The sequence below is a fragment of the Xyrauchen texanus genome, chromosome 47, assembly GCF_025860055.1.
Source record: "Xyrauchen texanus isolate HMW12.3.18 chromosome 47, RBS_HiC_50CHRs, whole genome shotgun sequence".
NCBI classification, from domain to species: domain Eukaryota; kingdom Metazoa; phylum Chordata; class Actinopteri; order Cypriniformes; family Catostomidae; genus Xyrauchen; species Xyrauchen texanus.
In genome coordinates, this window is record NC_068322.1 from 15,007,152 (window position 1) to 15,028,822 (window position 21,671).

The window sequence follows — 21,671 nt, forward strand, 5'->3', positions numbered from 1 at the left end:
TGTTTCTAAATGACAAAAGAACTTTGCCGTATCAGAATGGTAATGTTTCATTATGGCTGTTAAAATTAGGATTTGCTGGGCATTTTGGAAATACATGGATTCTGCAGAGACCAGATATGCCCACCTGCTGCAGCCCTTGCGGGACCTAACTAAAAACTGGGACATTGACCTGGCCAGCCAGCTCGGAGAGTATCTAGAGGAGGTGAGAACGCATAGACACATTTATCAAGTACTACCTTAATAATTTAACAACATCTGTCCTTTCTTAGAGACTCACATTGTTGATGTTTACTTTGTCATTGACAGCTGGACCAGATGACTATTTCATTTGATGGTGGTAAAACTATGATGAACTTTGCAGAAGCTGCACTTCTAATTCAAGGATCGACATGCATCTATGGTAGAAAGGTAACATATTTCATGCTACTTGTCTGGTGACATTTCATTTTAAGTTGCTTTAGTCCAAATGAATGAATGTGCAATACTTGTTTTAGCTTATTGGCCAAGGGAATGTTTTAAGACATTGTGTTTTTATACTGAGTACATCTGTCACAAAATAAGCCTAGATTTAATATGGCACCAGGATGATTCAGTCTTTTCTTAATTTTAAGGTGGAGCTTCTACACACTCTTGTGTTTCAAACATTGGACTACATCTCTAACAAAAGCAAGTAAGTGTCCTTAGCCTCCAGTTTCTGTTTCTTCTGTTTATTGGCTTACTGGTATGATGAAGAGGCATTCCATGGAATTATGTTGTGATGAGGAGGAAGGCGGTGCCGGGGTGTGAATACACGTCCGGCCCTGAATCGGCTAATCAGCCGGGAGGAGAATAAAGATGAGCCGGAGACGCCAGTTCGAGAGAGAGAGATATAGAGATACATGTACACGGTTGCGCTGCATGTTTGTTTTATGTTGAGTTTTATCATTAAACCTTTCGTAGACTGTTTAGCCGATTCCTGCCTCCTCCTTCCCCATCCTTATATTGTTGCATACATACGTATGTTGTTAAGTGATTTGTGGCGCTGTATCTCAACAGACGTGACAAACAAGGCTCTTCGGCAGAAGGGAACCAAGACAAATCCCCTTCAGGCAACAATGATGATGATTGTGAGGTGTGTAAATGATCGATAGCAGCTGCAGAGAGATTTTACTTGCTATTTAGTTATTATTTTTACTACGTTCAATGAGAAACTTTAGTGTGTTTTCCATATGTATTCCATATTTATTGGACTGATGAGCTTTTTGCTCTGCAGTGTGTGTGGGGGTATCTGAAAACCAACTGTCAAATCACAGTTTTTATTAATATCATCCTTCAATCATGATGATACATCTGACTGCAGTGTAATTTAGAGCTTTTGTATCTGTGTGTGTTAAATGTGTTTTTAATGCAGTTTGATGAGATTGAACAGGATGAGAATGCCAAATCTCTGAATATAACAATGAAAGTTCCAACTGAGGTAAGTCAGATTTCCTCCAATATATAAATTTTTCCTTTTCATGTCATAACGTTAACACTTAATGTGGATGTCCATACATTGCTGTTGGTGTAATTCTTGCTTGTGCTTCTCTAGCCAGTGAGGATTATCCGTCTCCCTCCTGAATCTCTCATTCCTTCAGAATCTCATGAGAAACAGAAATATCCTCTGCTTAGGTAAAGACTCTGTCCACCAATCAGAATTTCTGAACCAGACCGAGTTGTTTTGACCCTATCTGATCAGTGATGCAACCCAACAATACCAATTCAGTCCTGTTGCTTTTCAATCTCAGGAGAATATTATCTGAGCAAGTGGCTCAGTTGCAGGAAATTGAAACCATATATTTTACTAACTGAGAGAGAACTTTATATTGTGTGTTTGTGAATTTGTGTCTGTCCAGTCTTAAAGGGGAGCTTCTGGGAAGCTGTAAGGATTTTCGAATGAATAATTTCACCATGGATGAAATGGGACTGATGCGACTGGGCTCTTCACTCACTCACTTCCTTAAAGAGGTGTCAGAAAACCAGTTCATCACATCTGTACATGCACTTATGCCCTTACAGTCAGGTGAGGACACACTCATTACTTGTTGTGTGAGACTGTCCAAAATGCTTTCAATTAAAATTCTTTGTTTTGAGTTAGGGTTCTCTACAGTGTTTATCCAGCTTGGATGCAAGTTAATTAGAATGATTCATGAATCCCTGGACTATTAGACAGAAGACCAAAGGATTACCACACTGGTTATACTGTGTAGAGTATATATGGAGTGGTGGTGGTGTAGTGGTCTAAGCACCATAACTGGTAATCTGATAATCAGAAGGATGCTGGTTCGAGCCACGGCCACCACCATTGTGTCCTTGAGCAAGGCACTTAACTCCAGGTTGCTCTGGGGGGATTGTCCCTGTAATAAGTGCTCTGTAAGTCGCTTTGGATAAAAGCGTCTGCCAAATGCATAAATGTAAATGTAAATATACAGTGATATTTCCTTCATTTACTAATTTCACATGTTACAATGTTGCATTTGGCTGATGATTGTCATCTGGTGTTCAGAGGGTGTAGCTGAGGTTGGTGGTGGTTACAATAATGAAGATGATGCTGGTGGAGACATTCTTCCTCCGCTGGAAGACCATGGCATGGATGTGGAGTCTGAGGAGTTGGTCGAAAGGCAGCAGGTATCACTTTGTGTGCAATTAAATTTAGATGTTATTTATTTTTTGTTTACATTTTAAAGTTTGCCTTTCCCTCTTAATTGTTTTTAGGCCCCCAGTGAGGGGAGGATGCTGAGACCGAGACCTGTGGAACAGCAAGTGTCAGAGGAGCCCAAGCAGCTCAAGGTACCAACACCTTGCACTGAAATAAAATACTTTTTCTTCACACTCTACATTGAAACAAAATCATTAGCCATTTTCACACACGGAACCAGTAAAATGGCCAAACCTACTTTTTTTTTTTTTTTTGGTGAAGGTATCACATCTGTTATGTCACAAATTGCCAAAGATCATGCTGGCAATTTGACAGCTGGCCCTGTGCATGACACGCATTACCTCTAAATGGCAAATTGCTGTTGAATATAGGGAAAGCTCAAAAGCTGCGTTTCCACTGGCGGACCAAATTAAGGTGTTCTAGTGTGTGCCAAAGCCAGCTGATTTATCAATGCCACTTCTGAGGCTTAATTGTTCCTCCTCGGGGCTTATTCGGGGCCAATGGCTTTTGGCCCGCTGATTTCCTTGGGCCAAAGAAGGCCAACTGGGGATTGAGGCATGGTTAAAGTCAAAGGCGTTTAAAGAGTTTAGCGAGACACTCGTGCTGTGTTTCATTAAGTCAGATGTGGGATATTCCTGCTTGAATTCTGACCATAAAGGAGTTCCATTGCCAGATGCTTGGAAAATGATGGTTAAACAACCAAAACTGCAACACTCCCCGTTAGCATTACAAGGGCTTGACTGTTTCCTAGCAACTCAACTGATAAACAGTGCTGCTACGCTAGCATTTGTGCTACAGGTATATGATCATCAAAAGAGAGTTTAATTTACTGTGTTTTGTACACCAGTCTCTGCAAACATTTGTTAAACAAGCTTTAATATCTTGTAATGTGGGAACTTTGACATATTGATCGATTTTAATGTTTATCACTGACTTTGTACACCTTTGGGTGTCGACATATTTGTGTGACATTATGCACCTGCATCTCAGTGAAAAAAATTGCAGACACATTACAAACCTGTTAAGATGTACAATGGACAAAGCGGTGTAGAAAGGAAGAAATTTACATGGTTCAAAATCATGGATGTGTGCTGTGACATCGTCCTGCTGTTAGTGGAGAGACCACTCGGACACCATGGCAGTTAAAGTCGGCGAGTTGTTAAATTATCTTGCTAGCTAGCTAGCTAATGTTTCCATACAATCTAAACTTGATATCCTAGATAACATGAATGTTTGTTTTGGCTTGTGATATGGGCGAGGTGTGTGACGTTTGCACCAGGGCGGCATATTAAAGGCGGGTTTTAGGTCAACGCTGAAGGGCTTTTGGCCCGATGGTGGGAATCCAGAGTGATTTTGTATTCGCGGGTAGTGATCCAAAGCTGCTAACCTGTTTATGGCCTTGGCAAGCACTGGCCCGATAGTGGAAAAGCGGTTAATGTGTGAAAGTGCCGAATGACCAGTGTAAGAATTCTTTATTACATTCACAAGTACAGAATAGATCTACTGGATGTAATGGTGTGTCTATGTTCCAGGAAATTGTGGACCCTTGGAAATGGCATGACTCATATGTTGCATTTGGGGAGGACAAGCCTCTCAAAACAGGTCTGCTGTCAATCTAACATTCCTTAAGATGTGTGTCATGACATTACCCATATTAAATAACTGACACGTTATCATAAATTATCTTTCTAAAACTACATTCTTACTGTTGTATTGTCTTCTCTGCCCTCTAGGAAAATGTTACAAAGTGCCAGCAGGTCTGGAGGAGTCAGGAAAGAGGAAGAGGAAGGGCTCTTCAAAATTGCAGGACTTTGGGAGCTGGTTCTCTAAAACCTGTAAGTTTCTATCTATTCAAGTATTCGAAAAGGAATGGGAGAAATCACTTTTTTTCTTGTGATTCTGACAACATCTGTTTTTGCCTTTTATAGTTGAGACTGCAGATCACAAACTAAAGAATGGGCCTACTTATCCTGGTAATGCTCAGAGATATTGCTTTAACAGAAAAAAAATGGCAAGGACTATTTTGTAATTACATATTTTTTTAATATTTTTATTGTAGACCTTAACTACATCTTTGTGAGTAAAATGGACCAGCGCCTGAAAGTACAAAAGCACATGCTTAGGAAAGGGGTAAATACTATTTTGAGTTAATAAATGATAGTTGTTATGTGTAAGAATGTTTGTAGATGATGTGTAGTTTAACCCCAGGCATGTTCTGTTTTAGGGTGTTTTTGTCTCCGATGAGGAGCTGAAGAGAACTTACTTGGAACCAGAAAATCATGAGGACCAGATTGAGGAGGTCCGGCATCTAGATGTAGAGGGTGAGATGTAAACCTTAACACTAACACACACTAATCAAATTCAAAGTTACTTGTGGATGACTTTTGTCTAATCTGTTTTTCCTTTAGTTTGTTTTTAAGGGCAGAGACTAGTTTGGTTAAAACTGTTGATCTAGTCTAAAACAAAGTTGTATTTTGTGTCATCTATTTGCCTGTTTTCTGTATTATTGGATGGATGCATTATTTAAAAACCTCACAATGTGAATGGTTTTGTGGTATTTCTAAATCAGGTGAGGACTTTTCAGATCAGGAACATGACAACTTGGTTGATGAACTTGAACCTGCACACCTTGGTGAACCGGAGCAAATTTTCCAAGACTTGCATATGAGCCGGATAAGTTATGAAGACCTGGTGAAGAAGAGTGTGGTATGAAAAGCGTGGTCATACAGTGGTCATACTAAAGATTTATTGTACTGTAAACCCTAATGTTGTCTTTACGAGTTGTCTTGAAATGTCAAGTTTTGGGCTCATAACTCAAATATCTAAGTTCCTTGAACTTATTTTTCTTAAAAATTCATTGACTTAAGATTTTATGTGTTAATAACTCAAACTATTGAGTACAAAATTGAGGTTATGGGAAATACCCACAATGCCTTGCGCTTGAATTATTTAACTCTGTTCCCTCAGTCAAAGGGTACTTATGGGGCCATTTAAATAGTTATTAAGAATTCATGGATGTTTTAGCTCCTTTTATTTACGTTGTTTAGTTGCAATTAGTTGTTTTGTGTGATGTCATCATTAGGGGTGATCTGTGTCTCCCTACCTGTGTAAAGTTGGACCGTGTTCACATTATCTCAGTTCTCCTTGTGCATGTGCAACTAAAGTACAGGTATCTATGCATTTCTGTGGAGAAATAAGTTTATTGAACGATTAACCTAGATTCAGTTATAATCTTCATAACTGAAGCTGCGGTATTGTATGACTAAAGTTGAGTCCAGTTGAAACCACAACTAAATAGCAAATCTGAGTCTAGTTCTAATTGCATCTAGTTACATTAACTTAAATGGTTAAGTTAATTCTATATGAAAACCAAGTTAAGTGAACTTATTTACAAATGTTTTGGAGGCACCATTACTCAATTCAATTGAGACAACGAGTTTACTCAATCGATTGAGTAGAGTCAACTTAGAGTTTTCAGTGGTGGAGAATATTGTTTTATATGAATTTAATAATGGTAATTTATATGGGTGGCCTGGGTAGCTCAGCAAGTAAAGACGGCCACCCCTGGTGTCGCAAGTTGAATCCAGGGTGTGCTGAGTGACTCCAGCCAAGTCAAACAAATTGGCCCGGGAGGGTAGAGTCACATGGAGTAACCTCCTTGTGGTCGCTATAATGGGGTTCACTCTCGGTGGGGCACGTGGTGAGTTGGTCATGGATGCCGTGGAGAATAGCGTGAAGCCTCCACACACGCTAGGTCTCCGTGGTAACGTGCTCAACAAGCCACGTGTTAAGGTGCACGGATTGACGGTCTCAGACGCGGAGGCAACTGGGATTTGTCCTCCGCCACCCGGATTGAGGCAATTCACTATGCCACCACAAGCGCATTGGGAATTGGACATTCCAAATTGGGGAGAAAAATCACAAAAAAAATAATGGTCATTTATTTATCTTTTTGTAGGATTTGTTTCTGGTGAACTCTCAGAAGTATGCACAGGAAACAGCGTTATCTCGAAGAGTGAAAGAGTGGGAGGATGGTATCAACCCTCATCTCTCTGCTCAGGTAATGATGGATGAATTAAAAAAATTCTGCAACTACTGAATGTTTCCTCAATTTAGATTTATTCTCCATATAGAATAAATCTAAACTGAACTATTGGTTGCAATTTGACTGGATTAATTGGATCCCTTTTCCTAATGTTTTTGAGGCGTTTCATCCATACAGGAGACCCGTCCAGCTTTTGACATCCATGAGTATGGAGACAGGATCGTTCAGGCACTCACTAGTGTTGGGTTGAAAAAATCATTTGCTGCCATTGTCAAAGGCAAAGAGAACACCGAAGCCTGCAGATATATGTTGGCTACATTACAGCTGGTCAGTGCACAGAACAATAACTTTTGATACTACTACTAAGTCTGAGAGTTTAGTAATGCACAGGTTTCCCATGGTTGTGGAAATCCTGGAAATGTCAGGGATTTTAAAAGGAAATTACAGGCCCGGAAAAGTCCTGGAAATTTCTATAGTGAATATACAGTACATTTGTCTAGATTTGCTCTGCCTCAAAATAGCTCATTGGGTAGACATGACTCTTTGGAAGTGCTTTTGCAGAATAAAACTGTTTGCCCACAAACCAATAAGATAACATTAGTCTGTCTGTTAAAGTCTGCTTCACACCTACGCTGTAGGTTGCATTTATATTTTTCCGTTGGTGCGTCATACTGTGAGAGCACAGCCAGAATGTTAGTGTATTGAGAGAAAATGCCTTAATTTCTGAAATAATTACACATTTCATAAATTAACAAAAGCAGTGTAGTATGTGGATGTAAAAATGATTATTAAATTATTGTAGCATTAAAAAAACAAGTTAATTGAATTATGTGAACATGTTGACATTTAGGTAGGCTTACATATTTATTATACATGTATATTCATATTTATTGAATGTACTCTGCCATGCAGAGAGAAAATAAATCAGGCACATACTGTATATTTGCTCTTGAGTTGCTTATAATAGTAAATACATATTTTAGTATATTTTTGATGCTTCATGCGATTCACAATATACTTAGGTTTATTTGAGAGGGACAACTCAAAGAGCTGAATGACCATATATACCCTTTTTTGAGTAACCCTGTAATTACTGCAATTAAACAGTCTTTTCTTTTTTTCTTTATCCCCTATTCTCCCAGTTTGGAATTGCCAATTTCCACTATTTAGTAGGTCGTGGAGGACAAGTCTCAGTTTTCTTCTGAGACCGCCAATCCATGCATCTTATCACGTGGCTCTTTGTGCATGACACCGCGGAGACTCTGCATGTTGAAACTCGTGCTAATCTCCACGACCCACGCACAATTTACCATGCTCCCCATTGAGAGCAAGAACCACTAATCACTAGTCAGCGCCAATACTCGCTTAGCTACCCAGGCCCCAAAGAGTCTGTTTTGTATAGGCACTTGGGGGCATTATTGAGGACCTGTTTGGGCAAATGGCAATCCTTTTTTAGCATTAACGTGAAACAAAAGTGATGATTTCTGATCTGACGTACACTTTTCCATTGCAGGCCAATGATTACACAGTGGAGATTGACCAGGGGGATGGTCTTGAAGAAAGCGTAGATACAATGGCTCTCACATTACTGACTACAAAGAGGGCTCATGAACGTCTCAAAACCTACAATGCACCCTCTGCAACAGATATTCCCTGACTTGCTTATTGCTCATCTTTCACCTGTGGCCCTTAATAGAAGCTAATTAGCATGGACAATATCAGAGACATCTCAGGCATTCAGAGGACTTTTTAAATACTAGTTGGGTCATTCAAAAATTTATTCTGATATACAGCATTGCCCTTCCATTTCTATTTGGTCTTCAAACATGCTTGTTAGATCTGAGCTCTAAATGATGAGGTAATAATTAACAGGCATGCTCACATCAACTGTATTGCAAAATGTTCTGCTTTGATTTTTAATAGGCTACTTTGTCATTTCATAGTTAAAATTATGATATTATATAAAAGTCTTTAAAATGGTTAAGAATGTCTGCTTTATGAATTTTCTCTGATTTTAAAATAATATCCACAATGGTAAATTGAGACTTTTTCCATTTTCATCTACAAGTAAATTGCATGTCTGTACTGTTTCATTTCGAGTAGCATAAACAAAGTAATTAAAAACAAATATAACGGTGCACTATTTAAAAGTAAACTGTCCTGTGTGTGAAGTGATGTGAATGACACTATTACTCTCTGTTAGCAAGGATTCTCAATCTGTTTTAAAGTGCCTGTTTTAGTTTGGATAAATAATAATTCTGTATTGATGCTGGTACAAGTTTAATCAACTGAACTGAATCAGAAATTGTTGCCCGTACCAATCAATTTATTGTGTGGCAATTACAATCTGTAAATCATGTAGATAAATTGTTGATCATAATTTTGACAACTTCATTGTGCACAAACATTTATTTAATTTGTTTTCACAATTACTTGAAATTAATCTGGAAATAATTTAACATACATTTTCATATGATTTCGAACACTCTCTGCAATCTGGGTGTCACTTTTCATTCTATTGTAGTAGTCCAGAAACAGCCCATCAGGATTAACCAGGTAGATTAGTATGGTGTGGTCCACAATATAATCTCCATCCTCATCTTTAGGGCCAGCGCTGGCGTAGACCCTATAATCCCGTCCTGCCTCCTTCACTTCCTCTGTGGTCCCTGTCAGTCCAACTAGTCGTGGATGGAAGTCTTTCACATACTTTGCCATAGCGGCCACATCATCTCTCTCAGGGTCAACTGTGATAAACAAAGGCTGAACAGGGGGCAGGCTGGGGTCTTTATCCAGAATACGTACCACGCTGGTCATCTTATCCAGCTCATCTGGGCAGATATCCGGGCAGTGGGTGAAACCGAAGTATATGAGTGCCCAATGGCCCAAGTAGTCCCGTTTAGTCCTGCGTTGTCCCATGTGGTCCAACAAGTGGAAGTCTCCCTGTCCTACAGCCACCTTCCGCAACTGCTCCAGTCTCTGCTTCTGTAGACTCTGCTGCTTCTCCTGGTACACATACCACCAGGTACCTATGATACCACCTCCAAACAGCAGTGTCACCACCAGTCGAGTGCGCAGTTTGATCCCTGCAGACGAGCCTGGGTTTGGGGGTTTAGAGGAGCTCTGAGAGTAGGAAGCTCTTGGTTCTAAGAATAAACATGATTGACGATAGTGTGGTGAAGGAAAACCATGAGCTGATGTCCTGAAGTGGGCCTGATGTGTCTTTTTGAGAGATCTGCATGAGGAGAACATGCCCATTGGAACATGATGTGACAGATTATTTGTTCCTGGAGTGTGGGATAATTTAATTGTTGACCGCAGGATACTCCTTGATTTTACATATGAGCGGAGTCCTCCGAGATGGCTGAGACTGAACATCCTCAGCATACATGAAGCACAACTGAAGGAGACCAGGAAAAACATGAGTGAGGGGAGCAGCAGAGCAAAGCCTATGTTGATAAAATGGCAATAATCTAAATCATGGGTTTTCAATACTGCTCCTAGAGAGCTACATTCATGCAGAATTTTCTTTTTTAAAACTATTTCTACTTTTAGCTGGTTCAGGTATGTTTGATTAGGGTTGAAGCTGTATTCTACAAGATGGTTGATCTCTAGGAGCATGATTTGACACCACTGATTTAAATAACCAAATATACATATTATGAAAGAATATCAACTTCCACAAAGCACCATAATAACAATCTATTTATTAAAGTGATAGTTCACCCAAAAACTTAATTCTCATCATTTACTCACCCTCTGCCATCCCAAATGTGTATTTATTACTTCTGCTGAACACAAATGTTCAGCTCTGTTGGTCCTCACAATGCAAGTGAATGGTGACCAAAACTTTGACGCTCCAAAAAGCACAAAGGCAGCATAAAATGAATCCATACGACTCCAATGGTTTAATCCATACCTTCAGAAGTGATCCAATCGATTTTGGGTGAGAAAAGACCAAAATATAACTCCTTTTTCACTGTACATTTTGAAATTGCAATTTCTAGGTACGATCAATGGTTTCAAGCCCGATTACACGTCCTAATACTTGACACATGCGTAGAGTGCTAGGTGGTGCTATAGGAAGTGTAATCGGTCTGTTCTCATCCAAAAGTGATTGGATCACTGCACTTTGTGCTTTTTGGAGCGTCAAAGTTCTGGTCACCATTCACTTGCATTGTATGGACCCACAGAGCTGAGATATTCTTCTAAAAATCCACGTTTGTGTTAAGCCGAAGAAAGAAAGTTATACACATCTGGGATGGTATGATGAGGCTGAGTAAATGAAAATAATTTTCATTTTTGAATGCACTATCCCTTAAATTAAATGTAAGGATGCATACAATTATGCTTGCTTATCTGCAAGAACAATGCATCAATCCACATTAGTAGGTCACACGACTTGAAATAATAATAGAAAAACATTGGGGGATCTTTAAAATCGGTCCAAAAAGCATGTATTCCATTCAATGTCCCCTGTTAATGCTACAAAAGCAAGCTAGCTCTTCAAACTAACTAACCTAGAGTTTAAAGTACTCGTGTCAGTACAAACATAAGACTCGAATTATATTAAACAAGTTCTCATGGCACAAAATTTTACTAACCCTGGAGTCACAGTCGTGTGTCCTTTAGGCAAACTTTAAATGCGAGCTACTGCTGCACATGTAAAATGATTGTACAACAGTCCGGGTGGAGTCAAACAAAAGTCACACATTCATTTCGAAGGCGCAGATTCATTAAACAGCTAATAGAAAATGTAGATCATGTAGGATTATTGTGATTTCTAAAAGGTCGTTGTAAAATTACTTATGAGTATTTTATTATGTAAAAATTAGCATTCATATTTACAACATGTGCATTATGTCGGTAGATTCGCGTTCAACTGCCGTGTTGTATCACTTCCAGCCAGTAGATGGCAGGTTGGCACAAATAAAGAAACCACTTTGGTCAGGTATGTGAGAAAATGGATTGTTATAATTTTGAATAACGTTCAGTAAGGTTTTCCTTATTCAGTTATAGTGTTTTATAAATGCACACCATTTTAATTGTTTTTCACAAACTGCTAATTTTAATGGTTTATTCACGCGCATGGTGTTCTTCACGCACTTCTTATCCATAACAACAGACTCAAACAATGCTTAAAAATAGACTCTGCACCAGCATCCTATTATGACCTCCGGATAAATACAAAATCTGGCCTTCCTTCTTCCCTCATATTATAAACAGCCTGAAGAGCAGGGGCGTAGCCATCATTTCAAAAGTGAGGGGGACAGAATGTTTTGCACTGGATGTGAAGTGTAGAAGAAATCTATTATTATTTTAAGTCCAGAATTAACTTTATGCTGCTTTAATAACTAATATTGCAGCAAATTAAAAGGAAGCACATGGAATTTATTACATTAATTTACCAGAACGTTTTTGATTTCTTACAACTTTCACTGTAAAAAAGGCTCATTTTTATATTGTGAATCTATTTCAACTTGATCTAACCTTAAAAAATAATTTCATTGCCAATGTAACCAGGTGGATTTAGTCTCAATTAGGTTTTCATTTAAAAAGCAGTTAAATTAGATGTTACCACAGTAGATTTTTCAAACAAACAAAGCTAATGAAAACAGAGCAAATGATCTATGCTCAGGTACAGTTATGTCACCCACTGTGATCCAGTGTTGGATGAAAAGCACAAATACATTTCCGATTGTGCACATAATTAAAAGAACGCTTCTTCTGCTTTCCGATTCCAGCTATCATATCATAATACTTTCATAGATCATCATCAAAACATGAACAGATGTCAAATGACAATTTACATTGCTTGATGTCACAGTAAAAACAGTTGAAAGTATTTTGCCACATTGAGTTTGTGACCAATGACCGGTGGCTGCAGATCTAGCCTGGATGACTGATGTGGTTGCCATGGAAACGATGCTACATGTCTTGTCTCTTAAGAGGACACAATGTGCTCAAGGACACAATGGTGGTGGCTGTGGGGATCGAACCAGCGACCTTCTGATTATCTCATTTAGCAGATATTTTTGAAGAAGGCCTCATGTGTCTGCACAGAGATCAAAAATGTACTGAAACCTGATTTAAACACCCATTACATAAGTAAAGCATCGGCTTCAATAATACCAAGCTGACACCATCACTCTATACTGTAAACACTTTTGAGACCATTATGGGAAATTACCCCCATTCTGATCATTAAATTAAGCTTCTGACCCGTATACGCATGATTTTATGCACTGCACTGCTGCCACATGATTGGCTGATTAGATAATTGCATGTATGATTGTTGGTGCCAGATGGGACCCACACAATATTAGGTAGGTGGTTTAAATATTGTGGCTGATTGGTGTATGTTATATTACTCCTCTAACATTATTTTAAGCCCATGCAGTTGCCTTTTGACCCAAGTATGCAGACTCTTCGTGACCTGGAACACTGCTTTAATCCTGCAACAGGAAGGCACAATGCAAGACACTCATCATCTGGCTACACTCTCTTCTGAATTAAAACCCCACAACCCTACATCTGTACTGGATTTATGAGAAACATAAAAACAAAATACCCCAACACGCAAGCCAAACAACTGCACTTATCCCTTTAAACTCCACAACATAAATATTTAATATATAAATGTATTCACCAAATAAATACTGATGGTTGACAGTATACTATAAAATAGAATTGTTTTAATTAGCAACAACAATACAGATCTGGATCACTTACAATGGCAATTTCAACAGATACCTGCACACTTACTCTTGGATTTCCCTTCTGACTGTCCTGTTCATCTTCAATTTTGTAAATCAGCCAGTTTAGTTAATATCTTGAGCATAGGAGTTCTTTTAGTGTTTGGAAAAGCATTCTTGGTGCTACATTGGGAGCTGGAAAATGTGGGACTTTGCCGATCATTGGTTAAGCCATGCTGTGCGGTGGTTTAAAAGGATCTGCACATCACTAGGAGCCAGCTTGTAGACTCCCAGCTCATTAAGTGCTGACTCAGGACTGGGCTGCTGTTGGTTTAGAGCTTCGTCCTCATCCTGCTTTAATACGTCACACAGTAACAGCGCTGGGCCAATTTTAAGAGTCAGGATGTTGCAGGCCTCCTTTATACTGAGAAAAACAAATTAATTGATATAAGACAATTGGGTCTTTCATTTACTAGCTCTCATTGAACACACTTACTGTTTGAAGAAGTTTTCTGGTCTCTTGCAGTATTGTCCAAACAGAGGGAAGAGGTTTCTGGTCATATCAAATTGAAGTTGTGCAGCTCCACCCTCATTGAAATGGTTATACAGAATCAACTGTGAGGGTGAGAGCCAACAACAGATAAACAACACACTAATTATGATTAAACTTGTATAAAACGATGGTAAACTACTGTATGCATGTTAATCCTGACTAAAATAGCAGAAAATTATCATATGGAAATAGCAGGTCTTTATTTTTTAAAGGTGCAAAGCTATTCATAGTAATTATGAAGATAAAGAGACAGTGTGCAGTGAATTATGATTCCCTGAAAATTAAACAAGAGACTGACGTCTTCATAGATTAAGCAGTCCAGTCTCTCGGCGAGACCCTGCCAGAACATCTGAAAAAGAGGAAGACACAACAGCTGCTGAAAATGGAGCAGGTGATCCCGTAGGCAGAGCATCATGACACACGCAGAGCTGGATAGAGACATAGTGGCTTGATCGCACTGTGATGGCAGGGAGATCCACCTGAAACAGACCACATTCACTTAAGACTCAGAAACACCTGAAACTATCACAACTAATCTCCTCGTGACAGGTTCTGGTCACTTGCATTTAGCCTTTGGCTTGGGGGCTACATTATAAAACTATACACTGACAAGTAGCATATTTAAAAGGCATACCTGTCTTTGCAGTATGGCTGTGTTTTCTCCTTAACATCTCTCATGACTGCATCCAGCAATCGTCCCAGCATGTCCCCTCGCAACCTCTCCAGCAGGGCCAGTAGGGCCTCAAACAACGATCCTTCTAAAGAGGCCAGTCTACCAGTCTCTGTGGTCCCTAGAGGACCTAGAATCTCCTCCCCTACTGACACTGCTGCCTGCTGCAACTGCAAGAAGAACTGAACGAGAATAGAAAAGAAAGTACAATTGTGCACTTATGAATTTCTGATTACAATTAAGACTTTAAAAATATGTATTCAGTATATACATTTATCCGAGTCTTATAAGGGGCTGTTCAAATAAAACAGGTTTTTGCATCTGTACGGTTTTTCTGTCTATTTTCTCTCTATATATATTTTTCCTTGTAAACATTCACTAGATGGACGTCTTTCACCACTGCACTACCTGCTACATGATCACAAAGGGAATCAACATGTTTCTGACGGTTTATGTACCTGGAATCTACCCTATTTTACTGAATTATTGACAAGTGGCATACTGCATCAAAATCAATTTAATGGTGATCTGCTTTCCCTCTACTATTACTGATCAACCACCGAATCACAGTTTTTGGTCCCATGGAAACCAGGAAGTAATAGCATTCATATAAACAATGGTGAGCACGAATCAGAGGCAACATTTTCACTCTAAAATGTTATTTTTACTTCACTGGCTGTTAGATTTTGAGGTTGAGGTTAGGGGTTATAAAATAAGCCTTCCTGTTGACTGTATTACATAATTTTCAACAAAAAAAAACAGCTCACTTTTGGTTCCACTCTTTGAACATTTCACCCAGAAAAAAGCTCACACCATACGTTCAACAACACTTCCAGCTTTAGCCACTGGGGGTAGTGATTTGAAAATCAGTAAGAAAAGATAAATTTCAGTTGAACAAATTTCAACCTACTCTTGCCGAATTCACTGTGTGACAAGCTGCTGCGTCTCGTTTTTCTTGCACATGAGCGCCGCATTTTTAAAACACCATATTAAGGCAATTTAACTGTTCTGTCTGAACAGCTCTATAGAATGGTAAGTGAACTTGGGTTAACCTCAATTTGACTCAAAAACACGTACAACATTGTCACCCCAGTCACTAAGAACAGTGGAGATGTAGTTGGCAGCATTGAGGATGGCACAGTAACGTGGGCTCAGCGGATGTCTGGACTCTTCTTTCATCACTTGTGTGAGGCGGATACGGAAATCATCCACCAGTTCTTTCTGCAGAGCCAGGAAACTGAGCTGGGCTCGAGGACACGACAGAGAGCGGTACCGTTCTAAGAGAAGGATACCAGCGAGAGTGTGGAATGGGGAGACTGTGGCAACAAAGGCAACACTTCAATGTCTAGAGTCCAACTTTAAGCAGGAGATCCTAAGAAACAGATATTAGGAAGAAAAACAGAACATGGATTTTTCTTGTTACCTGTGATAACTAGCAGAAGAGTCATAAAGGTTTCTGCACAGTCTGGCGCTTTAAGCTCATCCATATCAATGATGTCTTTATACTGAGAGCTCCAGGCCCTCTCAGCAGCCAGCATGGCATCTACTTTTTCCACAGCCACTGGATGACAAAATACCAAAATTTAGGCCGTAGTCATTACGTCATTTAGATTTCACTCACCAGTGATTGTGTAGTATAACAGATGTTTAGCACCCAGATGCTTTGACTGTTCAGAGTAAATTTTGGTTTCACTCGTTCAGTGAAATGTTTGTCTAAAGATGAGATCCACGCAATCATTTGAATAATGTCTCTTTTAAAGGAATGTTCCAGGTTCAATACAAGTTAAGCTCAGTTAACAGCATTTGTGGCATAATATTGATTACCACAAAAAATTATTTAGATTCCCTCCTTTTCTTTACAGTGTATAGTGAGACACTTACAATGGAAGTGAATGAGGCCAGTTTACTCACTAATTTCAAAAAATACTCACTGTTTCAAAAGTATAGACACAAGACATAAACAATATGCATGTTAACATGATTTTAGTATAATAAAATCACGTACTAACCTTTTCTGTGTAAGTTTATAGCCAATTTTATAACTTTTTTTTTGCCATGGCGATGTAATGTCAACAAACACTAAAACGACTGTAAAAATTGAAATTTTAACAACTTTACAGCTCAAATAACACATGAGTTTTAACAGAAGAATTAATGCAAGTGCTTTTATAGAATTATAAGCTTCATATTTCTGTGTTTAAAACCTCCAAAAATTGGCCCCATTCACTTCCATTGTAACCTCGATTTTTGCTTTTTTGAAAGAAGTCTAAAAACATTTTTGTTGTGATCAACATTATGCCACAAATGCTGTCAATTGAGCTAAACTTGTATTGAATCTGGAATTTTACTTTTATAACCTTTCTTTACAGTCAGTTGTTTATCAAAAACAACAAAAAAATAAACATTTAATTCTAATCATGCATGGAACAGATGAGTCATGGCCTTTTGAGTCTCTCTCATTAATATGCGCTCATTTACAGATGCTCTTTACAGAACAGCCAGTTTTCTTAAAGAGACAGTACCGCTCAACAAATCAATGTAAATACTTTTTAAATAGTTCAAATTATGCATGTAAACAATATAATTTTACAAAATATAATACATGCAATGGAATACGTGGATTTGTTCATATTTTAAAACTCAAATGTGACTAAAAGGATGAGAAACTAATAAAATATATTTAGTAAAATAAATATGATGAAAAACTAATAAAATATAATCAGTAATATTAATACTTTCATAATCATAAACTCTTAGAAGGTCCCCTGTATAATTAACAGCATTAGCTGTGAGATAATTTCTTTCATATGTGGGCAAAATGGACATTACAAATGAAATATACCCATATGAATCAATATCAAATCAAACTGAATCGAGAGCTTGTGAATCGGAATCGAATCAGGAAATCTGTATCAATCTCCAGTCCTGGTAAACAGTGTATAATGCACAGTATTCAGATGTTAGTAAGCTAGTATTTAATTTTGTAGACTTACTCTTTCTCTCCATGCTGAGCCACTTCTGAAACACAGACTCCTCCAGGAGTATATGCAGGATGCCAGGGTAAGAGCGCGGGTAACTGTGTGTGGTGCGGAGCTCTTTTTCAAACTGCAGTAATTCGTCCACTAGGTGGCAGAAGAGAGCATCATCGTAGAGCAATCGAGGAGCATCATTTGCAAGCTTTTCCTGTGCCAGAGTGAGAAGCCCTCTGAACAACTCCACCTAGAGGACAAATAAGGACATTAATACGGCATACAGATAGCTAATAGAGCACTTGTAATCAATGTAATGGTGAACAGTCGTACCCTTGCATTAACCTTGGCCCCAGCACGATCCAAGACAGGCTGAATCTTTTCATCCATGAAGTTGGAACTATTACCCATCCATATGAGGATCTGGGTCAAATACCACTCTGGCTGTAAAGGTGACAGAAAACTAAAGTCAATAACAGCTTCGGAAAACTTGATTCTGATGCTGTCAATCACAGCATTTTCAAATTCTGACTGTTGTTCCAGGCAACCGATTTCCTACATAGCTGTCAAGGTTCTTTTTTTCTAATTTGACAATTTCTCAAATCAAGCTTTCATGTCCATTTAAAAATGTATTTTTTTTATATATATATATATATAATTAAACGTGTAATATACTGATGAACAGTCAGCTGGTCATTCTTGCTAAATCTACTCCTTCAAGCTTCACATTATTTATTACATACATTTATCAGTCTTATCCATGCAACTTTTATGTGTTGTTGTAATTTTTTCAAACGTCTCTTGAATAAACAAAAGGTGACATGTCTGAGGCAGAACAACAGCATTAAATAAAGGTGAGATATTGTTTGCATGTAAATGTGTACTCTCTGACCTTGCTTAAACTGTTGGTCTGACGGTTTCCGGTAAAGTGATACCTGAACCTCTTACTGAGGGGAAGCAGCATGATCTGAATGGGCAGTGAAAGAGGGGGAGTCTGGGATAGTCCAGCACAAGATGGTGCTTCCTTCTGTTCTGATATAAGGTCATCCCTGAAATAGCTGTCAAGGAGAAAGACCAACTTTGCATCTTTAAAAGTTGTTGTGCTGCTGTTTCACAAATACACAACCAGCCTTGACAAGGAATTTACAAGTGTAACTGAGCTCAAACTGTTTTATTTTAGTGTGTTCTTTGCTATTCCGTGTAATAGGTTTAATAGTACCTTTTTTGCAAAAGCAGATGCGACCACAGAACGATCCAATCATGTGAATCTCATGAAGGAGTCCAGTTGACATTAAATCATAAAATAAAATAAAAAAGTCTACTATTAGGACACTTGAAGGAATAGTTCACCCAAACATTACAATTCTCTCATCGTTTATTCACCCTCATGCCATCCCTGATGTGCATGACTTTCTATCTTCTGCAGAACACAAAATATAAATAGTAGAAAAATATTTCAGCTCTGTAGGTCCATACAATGCAAGTAAATGAATGCTAAAATATTGACGCTCTAAAAATCACATAAAGGCATCATAAAATTAATCCATATGACTCCAGTGTTTTAATCCAAGTCTTCAGAAGTGATATGAAAGTTGTGGGTGAAAAACATCAGTCAATTTGTCAATTTTTGCTAGAAATAATTCTCCCTGCCAGTAGGGGGCGATATGCATAAATAATGTGAATCACCAAAAACACAAGAAAAAGACAGTTAAAGTAGAGACTGACTGGACAGAGAGGAGAATTAATAGTAAAAAAGGACTTAAATATTGATCTGTTCCTCATCCACACCTATCATATCACTTCTGAAGACATGGATTTAACCACTGTATTACTTTTATGCTGGATTTGTGCGCTTTTTGGAGCTTCAAACCTTTTGGCACCCATTCACTTGTCCCATTCTATGGACCAAAAGAGCTGAGAAATCCTACAAATCATTATTTGTGTTCTGCAGAAGAAAGAAAGTCATACACATCTGGGATGGCATGAGGGTGAGTAAATGATGACATTATTTTTATTTTTGGCTGAATTATTTTGCATTGTGACAATATTTCTTCTCATTAATATGAAATACAGATTCATTCTCATTACTATATCTATAACACAGCACATGTGTGTACCACCTTTAATTAAATGTTTTGCATGGGTCCCAATAGTAGAGTACATTTTCTTTAAGCAAAATATGACTTATTAATTTATATATTATATTATACATCATGGAAGCATTTGTTGTACTGCCCTGAATTAAAAATATATTGACCCAAATAAAAAAAACATTGCAAAACTGTATGTTGTACTGAAGCAGATTAAAAATTACTATTACAGTAATGAGAATCATCATTAAAGAATTATGAGAAAGACATTGACAAATGCATTAAATTAGCTTAATTGCCCTAAAAAAAGAAAATGTTGCAAAAAAATCATAAGGTCCCAATAGTAGACTCTACAGTATTTTCTTTAAGTAAAATATGATTTCTTATTGTTTTCTTTCGGTTTTGGGTTGGAATGAGACCTGGACATTTCTAGACAGATTCACCCGATCACACACGCCAAACTGTAGTCTACCAGGGCACTTTATTTGATTTTAAATGGGTTTGATAACAGAACCAGAAGGATACGTAGTCTGGAGAGAAAGAAGTTGAGAGACCAGCAGCTCCAGCTGGCTGTTGAGCTCCTGAGCATTGGCCGGAGGAGAGAGCGATTGTGTTGGGGACGAGATGAATGGCCATTGGAACTGTATCAGGACTTCCTCAAAATCACTGAAAAAGTGACACAAATGTAGTGCTAAGTTAAATAACTACCTGAGAAGTACAGCTCAACACTCTGCAAATGTAATACCTGGCCAGTTTGTCTTTAAGAATCTTGTGCCAAAAGCATAGCGTTTCTCTGAGGAAACCCTGTAGGTGAATACAGCCTGACTCCCGCAAACCCATGTCCAGGGAGGCCATAACATCTATGGCTCCGACCGCATCCCACACACTGTTGGTCATCAGGAACTGCTGAATGCTGTCACTATTTAAACACAAAAGAAGACAATGTAGTGAAGGGACTCCTACCGTAGGTGCTCTCTGTTATATGCAAATGTTACATAGTCATATGCTTCAGGTTAACTCCGTCACCTGAGTTCCTCGATATGGGTCAGGCATTGCAGGTACTTCATATGCCTCTCTAATGTGTCAAGCTGACCCAGGACCTGTCCAATGCTGTCTGTCCAGACCTGTGCACCCTGCAAATGCTGCTGTAGAGTGTTGGACAGAAGCCTCTCCTTCTCCATTAAAGACTCCAGCTTCACCCAAGACTCCTCTGCTGCGGACAGGGCAGAGGACACACGCAATGGCACCGAGGAGGACACAGTCAGCACCTGCATGCAAAGACAAATGTCAATCAAATGGTTCTTAAGGTTGCTTGAATGAACATTGAATAGCATTGAATGCATGCATTTATGCATCCTAAACTCTGCATATCAAACAACAGTTTACACAACATCCAGTACACAAAAACATATGTAAATGGAACGATTCTTTACAACACTTCAATGAATGTGCTGATGGGAGTATCTTTGTATTTACCTGCTCCTCCAGTTGTTTGTTTTCTAATGTCAGTTTCTCCAAAAGTCCCGCAACTTTCTTTAACGACTTAATGTCAGAACCTATCTCTTTCTGTACAAGTTCAACTACATCATATGTATGGTTTCCATCCTTGGAGGGAGATTCAGATGTACTGCTGTGTGCCTGTTTTAGACGAGAAAGATTATTGCTGTAGATGTTGCGCTCCATCATAAGCGCTGCCATGTTTCCCGACACGTCATCAGTGGATATTCTCTCCGTGGACGCCCTCTAGTGGCAGAAAGAGCTAGTGAAACAAAAAACAAACCATAAATATGGAGATAAAAGGGCGCCAAGAACCTATAATCCAATTAATCATGAAGCCTTGTCTGCTGTAAAATGCTTAATTTATTTACGTGTATACCATAAACTCAAACTTATATAAGTTTGAGTTTATGGTATACACGTAAATAAATTAAGCATTTTACAGCAGACAAGGCTTCATGATTAATTGGATTATAGG

At 38.6% G+C, this 21,671-nt stretch overlaps 3 protein-coding genes across 7 annotated transcripts in view; 1 reads left to right on the forward strand and 2 right to left on the reverse strand.

Moving 5' to 3' along the window:
• LOC127639191 (condensin-2 complex subunit H2-like) overlaps nt 1–8,380 on the forward strand; it is an 8,985-nt gene extending 605 nt beyond the window's left edge. For both annotated transcript variants that reach the window (XM_052121090.1, XM_052121091.1), the window contains exons 2-19: nt 70–202; nt 307–408; nt 612–670; nt 1,036–1,111; nt 1,391–1,456; nt 1,571–1,650; nt 1,875–2,041; nt 2,525–2,646; nt 2,734–2,808; nt 4,210–4,279; nt 4,411–4,512; nt 4,606–4,650; nt 4,737–4,807; nt 4,902–4,998; nt 5,247–5,383; nt 6,636–6,737; nt 6,900–7,049; nt 8,236–8,380. In XM_052121090.1, the coding sequence (XP_051977050.1) occupies nt 95–202; nt 307–408; nt 612–670; nt 1,036–1,111; nt 1,391–1,456; nt 1,571–1,650; nt 1,875–2,041; nt 2,525–2,646; nt 2,734–2,808; nt 4,210–4,279; nt 4,411–4,512; nt 4,606–4,650; nt 4,737–4,807; nt 4,902–4,998; nt 5,247–5,383; nt 6,636–6,737; nt 6,900–7,049; nt 8,236–8,379 (1,773 nt within the window). In that variant the 5' untranslated portion in view covers nt 70–94 and the 3' untranslated portion in view covers nt 8,380. The remainder of the gene's footprint in view (nt 1–69; nt 203–306; nt 409–611; nt 671–1,035; nt 1,112–1,390; nt 1,457–1,570; nt 1,651–1,874; nt 2,042–2,524; nt 2,647–2,733; nt 2,809–4,209; nt 4,280–4,410; nt 4,513–4,605; nt 4,651–4,736; nt 4,808–4,901; nt 4,999–5,246; nt 5,384–6,635; nt 6,738–6,899; nt 7,050–8,235) is intronic.
• Nucleotides 8,381–9,084: 704 nt separating this feature from the next.
• Nucleotides 9,085–13,595, reverse strand: LOC127639192 (protein SCO2 homolog, mitochondrial). Of its 3 annotated transcripts, none has more exons than XM_052121092.1 (2): nt 13,485–13,595; nt 9,085–10,119 (listed from the first exon to the last, which is right to left on the reverse strand). In XM_052121092.1, exons 1-2 carry the CDS (start codon nt 13,514–13,516, stop codon nt 9,162–9,164), a joined length of 990 nt encoding a protein of 329 aa, XP_051977052.1. In that variant the 5' UTR covers nt 13,517–13,595; the 3' UTR covers nt 9,085–9,161. The 3 variants fall into 3 exon arrangements, with proteins under 3 accessions (XP_051977052.1, XP_051977054.1, XP_051977053.1); XM_052121094.1 differs by having other exon boundaries at nt 13,473–13,567; XM_052121093.1 differs by lacking the exon at nt 13,485–13,595 and adding an exon at nt 11,324–11,542.
• A 38-nt stretch (nt 13,596–13,633) lies between these two features.
• On the reverse strand, nt 13,634–21,398 carry LOC127639190 (RAD50-interacting protein 1-like). Of its 2 annotated transcripts, none has more exons than XM_052121089.1 (13): nt 21,173–21,398; nt 20,723–20,964; nt 20,442–20,615; nt 20,222–20,362; nt 18,499–18,655; nt 17,940–18,050; nt 17,631–17,856; nt 16,061–16,198; nt 15,715–15,914; nt 14,602–14,819; nt 14,266–14,446; nt 13,911–14,029; nt 13,634–13,838 (listed from the first exon to the last, which is right to left on the reverse strand). In XM_052121089.1, the coding sequence occupies exons 1-13, from the start codon at nt 21,392–21,394 to the stop codon at nt 13,634–13,636; spliced, it is 2,334 nt and encodes a 777-aa protein (XP_051977049.1). In that variant the 5' UTR covers nt 21,395–21,398. The 2 variants fall into 2 exon arrangements, with proteins under 2 accessions (XP_051977049.1, XP_051977048.1); XM_052121088.1 differs by having other exon boundaries at nt 15,715–15,953.
• Between the last annotated feature and the right edge of the window lie 273 nt (nt 21,399–21,671).

What these genes read in the sequence shown, in the direction of transcription:
- LOC127639192 (XM_052121092.1), bottom strand. Translation starts at nt 13,516, where the DNA reads ATGAACAGGACAGTCAGAAGGGAAATCCAAGA. An exon ending in GTCAGAAGGGAAATCCAAGA is followed by an intron (nt 10,120 to 13,484) that starts GTAAGTGTGCAG and finishes GGTCTCCTTCAG; the next exon opens with TTGTGCTTCATGTATGCTGA.
- LOC127639190 (XM_052121088.1), bottom strand. Translation starts at nt 21,394, where the DNA reads ATGGCAGCGCTTATGATGGAGCGCAACATCTACAGCAATAATCTTTCT. An exon ending in ACCCATATCGAGGAACTCAG is followed by an intron (nt 20,616 to 20,722) that starts GTGACGGAGTTA and finishes GTGTTTAAATAG; the next exon opens with TGACAGCATTCAGCAGTTCC. An exon ending in GTGACTGGGGTGACAATGTT is followed by an intron (nt 14,820 to 15,714) that starts GTACGTGTTTTT and finishes ATTCTCGTTCAG; the next exon opens with TTCTTCTTGCAGTTGCAGCA.